The sequence below is a fragment of the Aphelocoma coerulescens genome (genome assembly GCF_041296385.1).
Source record: "Aphelocoma coerulescens isolate FSJ_1873_10779 chromosome Z unlocalized genomic scaffold, UR_Acoe_1.0 ChrZ, whole genome shotgun sequence".
Classification (NCBI taxonomy): Eukaryota; Metazoa; Chordata; class Aves; order Passeriformes; family Corvidae; genus Aphelocoma; species Aphelocoma coerulescens.
The window spans coordinates 23,561,038-23,579,812 of NW_027184085.1; the positions used below are offsets into that span (position 1 = coordinate 23,561,038).

Consider the following 18,775-nt stretch of genomic DNA (forward strand, 5'->3'; position numbering starts at 1 on the left):
ACAAAGCATTATTTTCACTAAGGTGGGTTAAGATAGTCTTTCCTCAGGTAACACTGCCCTGAAGAACCTGGTCAGGCCCTGAGTGCTCAGCCTCAAGAGGTGGCAAGAGCATGTAAGAGGGGATGGGAAACCCAGAGGCAGCTTATAAATAAACCCTGGCTGGTGGTGGAACATTAGGGTGTATAACTGTTACACAAAAAGGCTTGGACATCTCAATACAGTCAGGAGTGGAAAGCTCTCAGGAAGTTATTCCTCAGGACTTGAAGGCTCCAGATTACAGAGACACAAAACTGTCAAGGAGGTTCCTCAATTACAGTCCTAGGCTCAGACAAATCCCACTGTTTGAAGACAGGACCATAGGCACAGGTGCCAACCTGGCTCCATGCACAGAATTTTCCATGTAAAACAACATCCACCCGTACATTTCCTGAATACAAGATGGCTTTGAACACAAGGCTTATAAAATGAAGTGTTTAAATGAACTAAGAGCAGAAAAGAAAAGAAGAGTATTTTTTCACACTTTGATGTGTGAGGCCACAAATCCATTTGTGTAATTTTGGCATTACCACAGTGCAAATTTATGCAAGGTGTATGAAAATGATACTTAAGGTTGTCTTGGAAGAACCTCACTGAAATGTGTCAAGGTGTGAAGTCCTGCAAGCACTCACATGTGGGCTGGTCTCCTCAGATGCCACAGGCTTGTTGATACTGTTCACAAATTTGTTCACATGCTCAAAGTGCTTCGTCATCTCTGTTGCCAAAACCATGTCAATAATGGCCTGTCGCAATGTCCGGTAGCGATTTCTAGGAAAGAAAAAGAGTTCTTGCTCACAAGTTTGCCAGACAGAACTCTGCCCTTTCCTCATCCCTGCCCAGACAGCACTGCAAAACACTGCTCAGGGGCTCAGCCACAAGCTGGCACCTTCAGAGTTAGGAACAGTCTGGGGATGGAGGAATAGACAAGATGTCTCTCTGAGTTCCCCCTGCTCTGTCATTTTTAGCTAATGAAAATCAGTCCTGTGAGGTCAACAAAAACAACTCAGTTTCATAATGCTTTAAGAATAAGATAACTTCTCCAGGAATGGCACCAATGCGTCCATTGCACTGTATGTTAGTATGTTAGCTTGGAGTGCACATCTCAGGTTTTTCAAAAACAGCAGTGTTGTGGGAAGTAAACAAATCAGTTACCTCTTTGGGGTCAGGCCCTTTCCCTTTCAGACCTCTTTCTCTCTCACCTTGTCCCTACGAAAGCTAGGGTCATGCAGTGGGAACTCCTGGGCTACTTGCATGCCCAGCTAACCACAGGGAGCTTCCAGCTCTCCCAGAGCTTTATGTCCTCTGCCATCACCCTTTCCATTCCATGTGAATGCAGTAGTGCTGGGATGCACAGGACCTTGTGCAGACATAACATGCAGCATCTAGCTGCTGGGGTGGAAAACACACCCCAGAAAAGTAATGCCCAGGGTCCTTCAATGAAAAGGCAGTGGGCCAAGATGCCACCTTGGGGCTGTTAATGGGACCAAAACTGGACTATGTGTGGTGACAGCAGGCAGACCCTGTGTGGAACAGCAGATCAGCCAGTGTGTGCTTCTGGACATAATACAATAGTTAAATCATAAAAATATACGTACCTGTGCAAAGTACTCCTGAAATCCTAATGTAATCCATAAAATATTATTGAACATCTATCTAAGCTTCCAATAATTACAAGTTGGAAGACAGGGAGGGTAAGGGGGAAATGAAAGCCTCTTTATAAATCATGGAACATAGGATTCTGCAAGAGGTTAAATATTAATATGTGTATTTAAACTGTGTATTCTTGTTTAGAAGATAGGCTCTCAATTTGCCCCAAACTAAAACTTCCAAACAAGCAATCCACACAAGCACACTCCCCTTCTCCAGCAGACACACCTATCAATGTTCTTGAAAATGTTGTATTTGCTGTCTTTTGTTGTAAGCTGAAATGCCAGTGCTGTGTGATGGCTCTCTAATACAGCTGTATCATTGTAAAGGACAGCTAATTCACTGCCTGCATTGCACAGGAAAGAGTTGGTCCGTCCAGGATGGTCTACATCATGAATGGTGGCAGCTATTAATGCAGCTACCTCATCTAAATGGTCCAGACTTCCCTACAGGAAGAGAGAAAAATTATGATGTGGCACAAAAATTACAGTAAATATTTTCTGATAACTTCCAGGTACCCACAATTACACAAATGTAAACTTAAGCAGGGGCTCTACCTCCTTGCAGTCATTTTCCATTCACTGTGCCCACAGACTACCTACCACAAAACTCCCACTCTTACCCTTACCCAAATATGCTTTCATTAATGAAGCTTTTTACATTGCTGTCACCCAAGCAATATCTTTGCGTAGCATTCTTTAATGGATAGATCACCTAATGGTTTCCTTGCACTTTATATGCTTGCCTGAATGCATCTGTATGGACTCTGCTCCTGCACACCCTCTGTGTTTTATTATGGGCATTGTCCAAATGCTCCTTAAACACTGACAGGCTTGGGGCATCAACCACCCTCTCTGGGAATTACTGTTCCAGTATTTAACCACTCAGTAAAGAAATGTTTCCTAATGTTCCGTCTGAACCTCCCCTGCCACAGCTTTGAACCTTTCCCACATGCCCTGTTGCTGAGTACCAGGGAGAATAGCTCACATCTCCCTCTCCAAAGCTTTTGTGAAGCATTATTAAGAACTGTTACATACAGCCAGTTATCAAGAGACAGAAAAGAACCAGGTTCCCTCCCCACCCCCATCATTGCTACTTAAAAATGTAAATTTTTATAAACAGACTTTAGAGAAACAGTGTGGGCTTGCTTTCATCACAGGAAGACTTCAAAGACAGAGAGAGTTTATGAAGCCAGGACCATTATTTAAACATCTGACTTCTGAATGACACACATAAAATGGCAAACACGCTGAAATCCTAGCCCAGAGAACTCCTAGGTGATGGTTCTACCTTAACTCTCTCCTTCCCAAGAAAGAAGGCGGTAGCATGCAGGACATCTGCCGCATGTGTGGAGTTGTGGTATGAGTTGGAGGAATGGTAGTTGGCTTCAATGACCTGCAGCCATGCCCGTAGTGTTGCTTCTGAACAGTTTAAAAACTCCGAGACCCCAAACCGGGCAAAAACTTTTAAGCCCAAATACACTAATGGCCTGAAAAACAATAGAAGAAAAAAGCAGTGCTGTAAAATAGGAACTTGTGATGTTCTAAAAGCGATATATTCAACAAAGAAACCAAGACCTTAAAAAGGGGGAATGCTAAACATTTTTAAATTGCATATCTATAACCTCTAAAAAGTCTGGCCAAGGTTACAAATTATTGCATCTACCATCCTTTCAGACATCATTTTAATATGTTTTGTAGAAATGATGCAGTTCCATTAGAGTTTCAACAATTCGTGTGGCTTCGGAAAAAAATCTTGTGTTTAGTATCTGTCAATTAAACAAAATTCCATTTATCTTTTTCCTGAGGAGAAAAAGCAGACTTTGAACATGACATGGGCACATCCCAAAGGCTAAAAAGCCCTAAGCAAAAAAAAGGTCAAATGTCAATTGTCAAGTGCTGTGTCTGTGTGTTTGCACAATGCTGGGAAGCCCATGTGTGAAACAGTAAACAGAGTAAAGCCTCTAATCTTTTTGATTCTTGTATCCAAATCCACTCTGGGTTGTCTTTTACTCTGTGTTCCCTGTGAGAGAGTCCATCAGTCACATTTTTCACTCCTGCAAGATGACCTACAAAGCCTCTGAGCTGAGAAAGGCATAACCAAACCCCAACATCTGCAGATTAAAACCGGACAAATCCAAATTTTGAAAGTGGCCATTTTGTGCTAAGAGAGTACAAAAGAACGGGTAGTTTGTTTGATTCTTTGCATCTTGGAATGAAAACCACTTTTCTCTCTGGATGATGTGCTTATTTTTGCGGTCTGCATGACCTCAAGGCTACTGATGTCTGTTTTCATTATAAGCTTTAAAATCCCAGTCTGTTGATCCTATCACTGGTTTATCCACCATCCCATTTTTTTATCCCTATAATCAAAAGCCATAGTTGCCTTAGATCTTCCCAAACTGTAGGATGATTTAGGTGAGGAAGGGGAGAGGTTTGCTTTTTCCAGCATGACAGTTGCACATGAGGAGAAAGGGCCATCTGGAGGGCATCCAGCACATAGCAACATCAGACTACGTTGAACAGTGTCAGCTGGACAGAGTGGATGCGAGTCAAGCAAGACGGCTCTCACAGATTTGCTGTGTCTTGCTTCCGTTTTTCCAGAGCTACAGCTCCTCAACAAACTTTGTCTGGGCACCCAGGGAAAGGAGTCCAGTACCTTTTATTTGTAACAGCCTCCAACTCAAAAATATTGAAGTCCCAGCTTTCCTCATTATCTAGGAGCTGTGCAATACAGGGTGGAACATCATTGATGGTGTTTGGCACTGGAAGGTGAGTATGGCCGAGGTTCATATCTGTTGAAATGGAATTTGGGAATTAACACATTTCCAGGTTATTCCCCCTACACTACCACAGCCCCTTTTCAGAATTCCATTTAGAAAACAACTCTCTTTGAGAAAAACAACTCTTTTTCCTGCCATGAAAAAGTCTGTAAATGCCTATAATATAAAGGTTTATTACAGAGCATTTGAACATAAACCAAAAAGATCAGTGAACATTTCTTTCAGTGACAGTTTGGTTTTTTGCTAACATTTTGAAATACATTAATTTAATTATTTGAGCCTGCTTCAACACCAAAATGGAGGCAGTCTAGCACTTGTGCTGCAGTCATTTAGACAACCATTTCCAGAGACATATATCCCACTGCAAATAAGCCTGAAGCTGTATGTTAGCAGTATTGAAAAAAGAAGTCACACGTGCAAAGGGAAGTTTAAAATGGTGGCTTACTCTTAGAAAACACATACTCGTTTCCTGACAGTCTTCTCAAGCCATCCTGAAAAAGAAAGCAAGTTTATCTTACGTTTTTTGTATCACTAGTTGCAAGAACACTACATGCACTTCAGCCACTATTCCCAGGTACTAAAAGCACTGCTCCTATTGCAGCAGTATAGCATAATCCTTGTTTTAGGGTCTTTCAAAATAAATACGCGAGGATCCTGGGAACACTGGTATGGGATCTCCAGAAAAGATATTAAATACACAGTATATTGCCCTCCTTGATCCTCTCATTGGCACCTGCAGGATTTCATCATTCATATTGGCCACTATAATTTATTTTAAATTTTCTTTATATTATTTTGCCAGGGATTAGCTCAGCGTCTATTAAAAAATGAGTAAATTCATGACAAAATTTAGATAGTCTCTCTCCTGCTGCTGTTACAGGACCAAAATCAGAACCTGATTAAAGCAACTTCACTGATAAAATGGACCAGCTATAGAGCAATCCCTCTAATCCCATATAAGCTTCTAGAGTTTCTAAAAAGTATCTCCTTCAGTATCTTCTGAGACAAATCCAGAGACTGGATGTAATTTCTAATGGCAACCTCATTCACTTGTATGTGAAGAGGAAGGCACCCAGTAGACTGAGATGTGGCAATAGCTTACTACATCCTTGTGCCTACTGCTAGCAAAGAGGCCAAAATACTTAACTGATATGGTGATGAATTCCTTCCCATTGCTTGGGAAATTTTAGCACAGCAGAGCACTGAACTGTGATGTAGGACACTGGTAGCAGCAATTTCGTCTTTACTAATTTTACTCACATTCATCAGACCTCCAACAAGATCACTTGTGTGAGGATCTTCATCTTTGGTACCTAGCTGAGGGGAATAAAGTTCTGTTGTCCGCAGGATTTCCAGAACTCTGTCCAAGGCCTCTGCTACTGTGATAGGGCTGTTTTCTTGAGCAGCATTAATTATGTTAATAACCTGAAAGCAGATTAAGGAGGCAGGCAAAGAAAAGTGAATGGCACTTTTTTCTTATTACAAAATTTTTATTCTTGGCTTGATTATGCTAATTCTCATTTAGGAAATGCAGTGTAGTTCCCTACAACCCTTGAAGTGCAACTCTGAAAATGTAAATTTGTGCTTGGATTTCCTGGTATCCATCTGCTATTTTTAACTGGCAAACTCCTGAGAAGTGAAAGCAGAATGGTGTGAAGTATCTGAAATTGTTGCAGGTGGGTGGGCCAAAAACTAGCAATGTCCCAGTCCTTCAGCATGTCCAGGTCTGCTCTGAAGCAATTATTCAATCCCTAGAGGAAAACCCAAACAAACAAACTCTTGGATGTGACTCAGATATCCTGATATTGGATGTAAAGGCTTAGTTTTCTCCATGTAGAAATGAAGGGCAGAGAGCAGAAAGAGCTGGGCTGTGGGAGAAGAGGATGGCTGTTTGAAACCCACACTGTGCCTCAGTGATGATCTGGGAATGCAGCAGTGACTGCTCCTGGCTCTGCCAAAACTGACAGGGAGAAAGTCCCATTGCTGTCTTCTCCAGGAGCCAGATGAGGCTACACAGCCACTACAAGCCTCCCTTGTGGCTACAACCGAGGATAAGGAAAAGGAAAAGACCTGGTTGCTCTTAGAGTCACAGAGGTGCTGGGAAGTAAGAGCTTGATGATAGAAGAAAAAATGGGGAGAAAGGAAAAAATGGTTTGAAAGTGGAAGATACCGGACACCCTCATGTGTTACAAGTGACTGTGCAGCTGGTTTGTGACAGCAGAGTTTGTATAAAACAGATAGTGAAGAAAAGGCTGCAGAAAGTGGGAAAGACAGAAGATGGTGCAGGTGCTCCCTCCTCTGTCTGGTATCTTATAAATATCAATAGTGAGAGCAAAGGTGAGACTGGAAGAACATCCTCCTACTCATACATGACCCAGCAGAGCAGTGTCCCGTTCCTGCCAGAAGCCATGCATCTAGCAAGGGCACTCTTCTCCCCTCCTTAATATTCTTTGTTATGACTAGCATTTGGAATGCCATGATGAGATATAGAAAGTGGTATTAAAAAAAAATTACTTATATTATTCTGTTAAATACAAAGTACAGGAAACCTCTGCTTCTCTGTTCAGAAATGACATATGAGTGCAACTCCAGACTGGAGTTTGTGGAAAAGTCTGCTCAGGACTCACCTTTGTGATAGGAGCTTCTATTGTCATAGAGTGAATCCGTGCCATTGAAGAGTACCGTCGGGTCTGTAAACTTGGAGCTGCCATTAAAGAGAGCCACAGAGTGTAAATCAGATGACAGTATTTGGAGAGTGTGGAAGGCTGGGGAACAGCACAACGAAATACAGTCTTGTGTCCCATTTCTCCTGTATCTCTCCTCCTGCAAGTTCTTACTTCATTGTTTCATTTCTTGCACTGTTGTCTGCCTCTTTGGTAGCCACCCTTCACTTTTGATGTCAGATTATCCATCCATCCATCCTTCACTTCAGAATGGAGCTGTACTTACACTTCATGCCCTTTGATTGCAATGGATCTCTGTCAGACATGGCTCCTCCTGTAAGTCTGTGTGTGTCCCTCATGTTGATGGTACAGCTGCTCTAATGAAAACCATTTTGCTCCCCCTAAGCAGTGCTTCTCTCACAGCATACAGGGGCAGAAAGAAATTTCTGCCACCACTGTCCCACTTGTAAGCAGTCACAAGTGGGATTAGTAGAAGTACTGCTCTCCAGTAACTAGCAGCAATAGATTCCTTCATGTTAAACATTAAAAAACCAAAAGTTCGTGTTCAGGAGCATAAGCTGCAGCTTTCTAAGAGAGGTGGCACTAACACTTCACCACACACTTCTAGCAAGCTGCTCCCATCCCTTGGCACAGTCACTGCTCCTCCCTATGAAGGCAGTCAGCACTGCCATGCGTTGTATGGCAATGCTGCTACTCATGCTGGGGCACTGCTTTTCAAATCAAAACAAAGAAATTTTACAGCAGTTACAAAAAAATGGAGTAATCTCTGTTTAATCAGCTGTGCATCTGTCTGGTTATTCTTTTGGTCTGCAGTTTCATTGCCCAAGCAAAGTTTGTTCTTTATTTATAAATATATATTAATATATAGTATTGTACATACATATGATACAATATTTCTTGGCAGTTTGCTTTCTTACCATCACTACTTTGAGATGTTATTGACTTAACATCAACTGAGTCTTTCCTTCTGTTCTTGCACTTGTAAGAACCAGATTCTGTAAGTACAAAACAAAAGCTTTAAAAATGCATCAAGAAAAACCTCTACAAAATCTCCTTCATCTAAAATGATGAAAATTTAATCAAGTGACCTTAGCAATATCACATACATGGAGGAAATACTGTAATTTCTGCACACCAGCACAAGGAACTCAGTGCCTATCATTTTAAAGCAACTTGTCTGAAGTCACCTGGAAAGGTGTTTTATAAGTCAAGATGCCTTATGTAACAGAGACTTGCTTCACCTAACTTTAGCTCCCTAAAAGCAGCAGTCTTGCAGGCTGTCATCATCCAAGGTTATCAGATATCCTGCTTCAGGAGAGATGTCTCAGGCAGGTGGGCTGAACCCCTTGTGTGAGCTCTTTTTGCTCTCCTCTGACCACTGAACAAGGCTGAATTTAATCACCTAAAACTTCAGCCAAGTGAGAAAAATCTCATCTCAGTCTACACACTTCAAGCCAAAGCATAATTCAGACTCAGACAGCTTTTGCTTTTATTTGCAATAATTATTTGTACCCTGTGTTTAAGGAAAATCCAACCTGCTGAGAATGATAAAACAATCAATTTATTTCTTGTGAAAATTAGCCATGCAACAAGCTGTTATTCTTGAAACTGCTGTTTACTAAAGCAAGAGAAATTAATCACATGCAGTCCAATTCAAAAGCTGGATGAAATGCCAGGAAAGAGCCTAAAAAAAAAAAAGTCTGGTAAAATTTCATTTTTCTCCAGTATATTAAATTCTGCATTCTCCCTTATGTTTAAAAACAGCAACCATGCATCTGTTTACCTCTTTTCAAGAGTCTCTATAGTACCTATTCCCAGAGTATCTAAAATGCCACCCAAGGATCAGAGACCCTAGCAAGGATCAAAAGCAGATAAAACCATTTGAAGAATCAGAAGTATCATAACTGCGATATTCTTAACATAAAGACCAATTTTCATGACTATGCCACAAGACAGGATGTATGCAGCCTGTCTTTAGCAAAATAAAATGTTGCCCTGGGGTGACTTTATGATGTGTATCCCATGTCACTGCTCTATGCCCAGAAATTAACTTTGTGCCTTTATATATACAATTGTCTAGAATTAAAAGTTCATCCATCTTAAAAATTACTGAAATAGTTTCTGTCTTAATTCTCTTTTTCTACCACAGATTTATAGGACAGCTTGGGTCTTCTGTGTTGTAGTCTGAACTGGAAAAACTGGAAGCATTTTCCTCTGTTGACGCCTAAGAGCAAGGCAAAACTAATGCATGTTAAATAATTTTATTTATTTATTTGATAGTACTCCTCTTACAAACCCCATTCTTGCATTTGGATGAGTTTATCATAAGTCACTTGAGTGGGACCAAGCATTTATACATAAACAGAGCTGTGAGTGGCTGTAGCTGACAAACAACTCTCCTTGTGTTAAATACCACCTAGCAAGTCAGAAACTTTGCTTATGCCCCCCAGAGAGTCACAGGTGCATAAAAGCTACTCTGTGCCATACTACAATTTCATTTGTAAATATTTAAATGCCTAGGTAAAAATTTTTTCTTTCCCTGGTGAGCATCAAATCTAATCATCCAGATTTGTTACAAATCACACCACCTCAAACAGCATGATACACATGGATTACTTTTCTGTGCTCGTCACATATTGGTATATGTGCCCATGGCTCTGGAAATTTATTCTTGGATCACAGCCATGGACTTCAGGGAAGGGTAACCTACATCACATGTGCTGAGGTTGCCTACTTTCACTGCACTGTACTCATCAATGTGGTGCCTAGTATGAGGCTTCCCCGTGTTGCTGAAATCTGTCACAACAATGAGCAAACGTAAAACATTAGTAAGCTAATATAAATGTGTTAATTAGTAACAAGTGTCCTGCTTAATTTATGGGCTTCTTCACCTTCCTGTTTTCAGGAAATAAACAGTGAGAAGAAAATCTGCTTTTATTACAGGGATACAGCAGCAAATGGTTCTGTCATGTTCTGCTCTACAGGAGCAAACTGTGGATCAGTTCTGGTGGCAGCAATGGGAATGAGGGCAGCCAATTGCATATGGTCTCTTCTTCCCCCTGCCCACTGTTACTTGGCATCACAAAGCTCTCAGATGTTTGTAGGTATTCTTAGGCTACTTGAAACAGCAGGGGATGTCAAGCAGTCACATCACATGCTCTTAGTATGTTATATCTTCCTCCCATGTGAAAACCAGAAGCTGCTTGAAGTTGCACAGCAACATTGTCTCACTTTTCATAGCAGGAAAGGCCTCAGGTGCCAGAAGGTAACAAGGCATGAGAACCTTTTCACTCATAATGACATCAGTCTGGCTGAGACCACTAGATTCAGAAGCTTAAAATTGGCCTTAAGTGCCTCCTTCTTTAGGGAAAAGTGTTATTCCAAACACTACACAGCACTGGAGGAAAGGATTATTCCCTTATGCGCCACCGTTCTAGTCAAAAGCTCTCTGCAGAACTCAAAGAGGGCTGGAGTGTGCTGTGTGTGGGTAAGCAAACCCACCTGAGACACAAGACAAGGGTTGCAGACATGCTGCAGCAACTCAGCGCTGACTGGAACTGAGTTGCTCAGGCCTGGACACCTCAGACAACTGTCTTAGCCTGTGCTGGGGCCAAACCAACAGCCTGCTGACAGGTCCTAAACTTGGAAACACTGTGGCAGGTGTGCTGGCACAAATCAGCACATTCCACATTTCAAACACAAAGAGGTGCCAAGGTACACCAGCCTGGGATCAAACACAGTGTTTTAATACAACAAAGAACAATGCATCTTAACTTCAAATGCACAGCAAGAGGTCTGCACAGGAGACTCAGTTATTGATGATTTTAAGTCCAATTCACGGTGTTACATGAGAAGCAGCTGGCATCTGTCATTGGCCATCAGCTCTGACCACTAGCTGGACAGAAGGAAGAGAGAATTCATACCAGCAGAGAACCCCAGCACAACTTCCAGCATGGCAGAATGTAGAGGTAAATTATAGTATTCTAACCTGACTGGGAATTGTCTCCTGTGTACTTATCCTCATGGTGACTCTTGTAGAGCTGGAGATAAGAGTAAAATATATATGTAAGGAAAAACAATACAAAAAAATCTTTAAACAGGCTGCATTCAACACTGTCCATATTCAGCATTTTCCATTCAGCTATTTTAAAAAAAGTGTTTGGCAAAGACTCTTCTTCAGGTGTAATTAGATGTAGAGAAATAATACAAAAGCAAACAGATATGTCATGCAGAAAATCACAGATACAAGTGCTTTTATGTACTAAATTCCTGTTTAATGCCTGTGTTTACAAGAGAACTGATACTCATTTTAGGTAATGTTTTAAGTGCAACTTGCATATGAACCTAAAAGAATAAAATGAAAAATTTTTTTTTCTTAGAACTATCGAAGTAAATTTTGAATGCATCCTTCCATGGGTCACTGATAAACTGGACTTAAAAAAACTCAGTTATAAAAATAACTCTCCAGGAAATAAGGGGTAGAGGTAGGTGTTGTTCATCAGACCTTAATTTCTATGTAGTTTTTAATCATTCTCAAGAATGAAAAATTGAACACAGCATCTTAATTCTTTGTCCTTCTGAAACATCTTGGGTAGCTCCAACAGTAGGTATTTCAAGCTTTCTTAGAATTTAGATATTTCCATATCTTAATATTTACATCTATTGCTTGATCTGCAATAACACAGATTAAATGTTCCTCTGCTTTTTCATTCTTCTCAGAAACAAAAGTACTGGCCAGTTCACGACAGTGTAATACCTGCTAATCACCTCACCCCTTTCCTTTGTTACATGGTTAGAAGAAAGTATTTTGCTGTTTGTAGGAAAACTGACCAGAAATGACAGTTTCTCAAGTCTTCCCTTGAAAATTGGCACATGATGTATTTAAGCATAGCTAACAGAGACACGGAGAAAGATTAGAAATAACACATTACTTTTTTTACTGCAGTCACTAGAGAAGATGCACGTACCCTCTTACTTCAGATGAATAATTGTCAGTGCTTGACACTGTAATTACACATTATTCAGTACACATAATATTTAGGAGTCCATTACTGTCATATGGTGACTGGTTCCTCTGACCAAATCAATCACCTGCATGTAGTGAAGCACTAGATTGCATGGAAGCATGAAATCCATGGTTGCAACCTGTGAGGTAAAAGGACAGTACGACAGGGTTGCACTTGTATGCCTTAGTGTCTGTATCAGTTTGTGACAGTGCATGCTGCAGGGTCCTCATGAGGATTATTCAGGAAAGAAAGGAAAGGAATGATAAAAATTCTCTTTTCTGTTATTCTTGCACATCTTTTATTTTTCCTGTCTGCTGTGGGGGGAGGTAGGTAAAGAGGGTGAAAGGAAAAGAGAAGAAAATGGAAAGGAATAAAACTCAAAAAAATTCAGGCATGGCTTTTTGTAATGAAAAAAAAAAAAAAGAAGAAAGGGAAACCCTGGGCTCATGTTCCATATAAATCTTATTCAGGGGAGTGTAAGAAGTGACTCTTCATCCAAAAAAATTTTAAAAGCTTGAACACCTTTCTTGTATCCAAGAAACTCAGAGAAATAATCTCATCCAAACAGAGTAAGGTTAAGGAAATCTCATCAAGTATGGTGCAGTGACACAAGGCATCTGAACTGCTTGTTCTGGCCCCAGCCTGGAGCTTCTCTCAAAGCCAATGGATATATCTCTGTCTACTGCACAACTGGCAGAAACCTTGGTGCAGTCCTCCAAGTGCTCTACTAAAAAAATAAACCACATTTCTGTTCTGAATACTCCTCTTCCCCTTCTGCAAGGCATGTCCTGAAAGAGCCATGTAAGGTAAGTTATGGGGGCAGTTATACAGTTAATGTTGGGTCAATATGTTCTTGAAAGAAACAACACCTCTCTTGTAAATTTATGAATGTGAAAACACTGGACTCTATCCTGCCAGGTCTCAAGTTGACAATGGCAGCATTAATAATTACCTAGGCTCAGCACACAGGAATAGTCACATGAAAGTCAATCCCCATTCATAAATCTTCACTGTAAGAATGCTTAATGCTCTTTTAGATATTTTTTTTTCCATGCATAAATTTAACATGCTAGGTTTTTCTGTGTGATAAATCTGGCATGGAAATACATGAAGGTTCCAGTGGTCTCTGATATCCCTTACACAGGCTGTCACTAATGGCAAAAAACAGATAAAGTGAAACAATGCATAATAATGTAAGGATGTTTTGAAGTCAATATACACTGTCTGAATGCTGAAATCAAGCTGTTTAAAATTATGTTGATGCAGAGAAATACTACATTTGCATGAATATTTGAATTATGACAGCTTTTACTGCTCTGTAACTTAAGTAAATGTTTCATTTGATTTCCTTTTGTCCTTCCATAAAGATTTATCTGTGGCTTGAAAAGGAACCTAATTTTTTTAGTGTAAGGAAAAGTTCTACTGCTGCAAGTATTCAGGAATGGATATTAGGAAAACTGCATTGCCCAGGATCTCCTACAGGTATGAGGTATTTCCATGACAGAAGTGAAACAGAACAATTACATAGCTCTGTCAGATACACCTTGTTTTTTAAGGGACCTTAAATCTCCACAGAGCATATTTTCTCTTAGGCTGTGGTCCTTACCTTTGTGGCAGACCTCTGCACCTGTGGAGAACCTTTTCAAGGCCATATTCCCTGGGATCACCAAATTTGTAAAGCTCCCCAGGCCTATAGATCATCACATAAGTGCTGAATTTGCCAGTAGCTTCTCATGAAACTACTAAAAAGACAAGAATGGGTGGTACTTTCCAGCAGTACAGGAGAATATGAATGTCACCTTGGACACAAGTCCTTAAATAAAATTTGTTTCTTAACTTCCCTTGTTCTCACCAACAAGGAGAGGCTGATGGGGCACATGAAGTTCAAGGGCAGCCTGGGCTGCAGTAATCATGAAATAAGAGGAGTATGAGATCCTCAGGCCAGTGAGGAGGGCACACAGCAAGCTCACTACCCTGGACCTCAGAAGAGTAGACTTGGGCCTCTTCAGGAACCTGCTTGGTAGAGTGCCATGGAATAAAGCCCTGGAGAGAAGAGGGGCCCAAGAGACTGGCTAATATTCAAAGCTCATGGCTTCCAAGCTTAGGAGTGATGCATCCCAACAAAGAGAAGTCAGGCAGAAATGCCAGGAGGCCTGTGTGGATGAGCAAAGAACTTGTTGACAAACAAAAGAAGGAAGACTACAGAGAGTGGAAACAAGGGCTGGTAGCCTGGCAGTAATACAGAGAGAAAGTCTGAAGAGCCAGGGATCATGTTAGGAAAGCTAAAGCCCTGATCGAATTAAATCTGGCCAGCAGCATAAAGGACAAGAAGAAAAGTTTCTGTAGGTACTGTGGTGAATTAAAGAAAGATTAGGGAAAATGTTGTCCCTCTCTAGAAGGAAACAGGAGGTGTGGTTACCCGGGACACATAGAAGGCTGAAGTACTCTATGAATATTTTGCCTTGGTCTTCACCAGCAAGTGCTCCAGCTACATACACTGTCCGAGTCACAGGAGGTAAAGGCAGGGACTGGGAAAATGAAAAAACACCCACTGCAGGAGAAGATCAGGTTTGGGAACATCCAAGGAACCTGAAGGATCACAGGACCTGATCAGCATTTGTGAGTCCTGAGGGAGTTGGTGGAGGAAATGGCTAAGCTGCTATCCATCATATTTCAGAAGTCATGGCAGTCCAGTGAAGTTTCCAGTGACTGGAAATGGGGAAACTTAGAACTGTCATTTCTAAAGATTAAAAAAGAAAAAGGAAAACCCAGGGAATGACAGGTCAGTAAGTCTCATCTCTGTGCTCTGCAATTCATGGAGCAGATCCTCCTGGAAGCTATGCTAAGACACATGGAAAATAAGGAGATAACTGGAGACAACAAGCACAGCTTCACTAAGGGCAAATCATCCCTGACATATTTGGTGGCCTCCTACGATGGGTGGATAAGGGAATGTCATCTAACTGGACTTGTGCAAAGCATTTGATGCTTCCAGGCACACCCTTGACTATAGGGGAGAGACCTGGATTTGACAGGTGGACCACTCAGTAGATAAGGAATTGACTGAATGATCCTGCTTAAAGAGTTGTGGCCATTGGCCAGGAGTCCGGGTGGAGAAGAGTGATGAGTGGTGCTCCTTGAGGGTCTGCACTAGGGCCAGTATCTTTGTCAGGGACACAGACAGTGGGATCAGGTGCACAAGCAGCGGGTTGGCTAAAGACACCAAGCTTTGTGGTGTCACGACTGCTTGAGGGCCTGTAACATGCTGGAGGCCTCCAGCATAAGACATGAACCTGCTGGAGCAGGTCCAGAGAAGGGCCATGGAACTGACCAGAGAGCTGTAACATCTCTCTTATGTGGAAAGGATGTGAGAGTTGGGGTTGTTCAGTTTGGAGAAGAAAAGACTCTGGGATGTTTTGTAGCACCTTCCAGTATGTAAAGGTCCCACAAGAAAATGAGAGGAAGTTTTACAAGGGTGTGTAGTGATAGGACAAGGGGGAATGGTTTTAAGCTGAAAGAGGATAGGTTTAAATTAGGTATCAGGAAGAAATTCTTTACTGTGAGGGTGGTGAGACACTGGAACAGGTTCCCCAGGGGAGTGGTGGATGTCCTATCCCTGGAAGTTCAAGACCAGGTTGGATGGGGCTTTGAGCAACCTGGTCTAGTGGGAGGTGATCCTGCTTGTGACAAGGAGGTTGAAACTAGGTGATCTTTAAGGTCCCTTTCCATATCAATCTACGATTCTATGATTCTTACTGGTTTAAGCAGTCCAATCTACAGGGCAAAGAAAAACAAAAGAAAATGACTTTTTTCGTATATTCCTACTGCTGTTTTTACATATGGGTACAAGTTTGTAATTATTTTGAACTCATTATCTTGCATTAAGAATATCATATATACACCTCCCTGTACCAGTCTTTCAGTTGTGTGTATAATACAGAAAAAGCCATCAGATTATGTCTTACTTTCAAATCAACATCGAAGCACCTATAAATGAAACAACACTTATGAGGTTTAAGCAATGAATTAAAAAGAAATACATGTAACTTTATCACTGCTTTTATTATAAAACTCTGTTGCACTCTAGCCTGAGCATTTTAAAACATCCTGTGACTGTAAATGACACTTTGTTAATACTAAAATACATGTTTTAGTTCAAAGACCCTCCTAAGTTTAAAATACTATGAGTCTTATTTTTCAGTGATAGACATGCAAAGTTCTTCTGGGAATTAAGCAGATTTCTCCTTGATTTTTTACTACCCACCTCCACAAAAACTTGTTAAACAAGGATGGTTTCAGTGGTCAAATGTTACCACCAATGAAATTCTTCTAGCAGTACTGGTTTTCCAATAATGTGTTAATATTCAGCATTGTTCTACTCAAGAAAGGGCAACTAGACATGCTAGAGATTTTCTAAATACTTTTCCTGTGTGTCTTTTCCCACATCATGGATAAAAGCACATAAAGATCTAAATAAAACAAGATACAGAACCCCTTCCCTAAACAACATGGAAACATATCCTATTTCCCAAGCACATGCTTGGTCTAAAATGTTTCCAGCCACTTCTTATGCTTCCCACTTTCTATCTCACCCCCTACAGACCATATGCCAAAGACCGGCTTCACTCCTTTGCTCACGAAAGTCCAGACTTTATGCTACAGGGCACTTGGTAGAGTATTTTTTGGGCAAAGTATGTGATGTGGTCATTTGCCTCAGACACTGTCAGAGGGAGGAAACCAGGAGAAGATGACAGCAAACAGCTCTCCGCACCACCAAGTTTGTTGCAGGAGCAGCTGGTGTGGATTTGCGTCTGGACTGCAGAGACCCACCTCAGCCACTACTGCTGCGTTACTCGGGTTATGGCTTGAGTTGCACCCTTTCACAGCACCTGTTCTGGCAGATGTGTGAAGTCTCAGGGCCTGCATGAAGGCTGCACTTCATATAAGTACCACGCATTGCCAAATCTTGGGACCACTGAGCATAGGTCATTAGTTGGCATAAGTACACCAGATCAGGCTGGCAAGAACAGCTCTACAAAAACAGCCCTGAACTCCCTTTGAACTGTGGTCTGTGTTGCTCCACAGCATCATGGACTCAACTGTCATATCCATGCTCCAGAAAATTAAATATGTTGTTCCTCTGCTCAGGAGTCCTGCAAAAGGAGAATGGTGCAGGCAAATGTTGAAGTTTTCTTGCTTGACCCAACAATCAATGAGAATCTCATTGACAATATAGATCACATCTTCTTGAAAATTTTAAGCCAAAAAATATCAGTTTACTAAAAGCTATGAAAATTATCACATGAAAGAAATACAATACCTGTTTGTTGTTTTCATTGGTACAATGTAGCCTTTTGAGGGACACAAAGTGTCTTATTTGCCTAGCAACAGAAATAATCACTTGTTACTGTATCAAATTGTAAAGAGAGAAGTGAAGTGATACACTGATATTTTCTAAAGGAGAGATCTCCAAGCCCTCATGATATCAGATACCAAGCCCAAAACCAGCAAGACAACTGGGTGACTAGCGCTCACTCCTGCATGAAGCGTAACATTGAGGTTTTTATCCCAGGACATCTGATCCTTCTGTTGCTCCAGGAATTCTGCACATCTGGGAGCTGAATTTGGCAATGTGTTCATTCTGAACTGCGAAGGTGGGAACACATACAAGCACACACACAAACACGGGGTTGTCCAGTTGCTAAATACATGGAGGTTCATGTCAAACTTACAGATGCAGAAAGCAGAGAGAAGACCCTAAAACCCAGAAAGCAATTATGTTCCGGACAAATTAGTTACCCTCCTTGGCCGACCACAGGTGTTATCTTCACGTGCTGCTGGATACTGTCTCCCGATTTTTTTCTTGCGTAGTAAACTCCTTGCCATTCCTAAGGAAACACACACAACAGTGACAGCATCTGAGCACACATAGCTTACAGTCAAATATTCATTTCTTATTGCATAGTCCTTATGTACTAAATTATTATTTTTATTTCATGGTTGTCTTTTTAAAAATAGTATAAAATTAATATACTATTAAGTATAACAGAGAGAGCGCAGCAATTACTCACCCAATGGAGAGCAGCACCTTTAACTGATATAAGGACAGTATAATTATGTTTCTCTTGGAAAAAAGTATTTTTTACAAGGAACTTTACGATTTTTACAAGGAACTTTAGGTATCATCTACTTAAAGAGGTGACAAACATTCTTGCTAGGTGCCACCATAAGGAGCAGTGGCTGCAACAAAAGGATATCCCTTGGGACCAGCAGAAACGAACCCTGTGCCAAGCACCATTCAGCTTTGTAGTTGTTGGTTGTAACGCAATATATATGCTAAATTTCAGAAGTCTTTGATCTAAAGATGTCCTTCAACTAATCTCAAGGAGGAATAATTTTAAGGAGGGAACTACCTGGCAGCAGAATAGGATGAAGTGGGAAAATGGGTAAAAGATACCTTTGAGCAGGCAGTGCTAGCTGCTGGGCAGCCCATATAAATGAGGAGGAGCACAGCAGGAGTGGCCTGTGGGTACTGCTAATGAACCAAGGTGAACCTGCAAACAACTCCAGACAGTGACTCACAAAGCTCAGATCATTGCTGGATGTGACTCAAAGGTTGA

The 18,775-nt window shown here is 41.1% G+C and overlaps 1 protein-coding gene across 1 annotated transcript in view; it reads right to left on the minus strand.

Moving 5' to 3' along the window:
* Window positions 1-18,775, minus strand: part of PDE8B (phosphodiesterase 8B) — a 71,652-nt gene that overhangs the window by 4,005 nt on the left and 48,872 nt on the right. Inside the window, exons 9-19 of the mRNA XM_069000982.1 lie at window positions 17,955-18,043; window positions 17,476-17,536; window positions 11,138-11,189; window positions 8,067-8,144; window positions 7,093-7,169; window positions 5,726-5,890; window positions 4,911-4,956; window positions 4,342-4,477; window positions 2,974-3,172; window positions 1,912-2,129; window positions 669-804 (exon numbers count right to left, since the gene is read on the minus strand). Of these exons, the coding sequence (XP_068857083.1) occupies window positions 669-804; window positions 1,912-2,129; window positions 2,974-3,172; window positions 4,342-4,477; window positions 4,911-4,956; window positions 5,726-5,890; window positions 7,093-7,169; window positions 8,067-8,144; window positions 11,138-11,189; window positions 17,476-17,536; window positions 17,955-18,043 (1,257 nt within the window). The remainder of the gene's footprint in view (window positions 1-668; window positions 805-1,911; window positions 2,130-2,973; window positions 3,173-4,341; window positions 4,478-4,910; window positions 4,957-5,725; window positions 5,891-7,092; window positions 7,170-8,066; window positions 8,145-11,137; window positions 11,190-17,475; window positions 17,537-17,954; window positions 18,044-18,775) is intronic.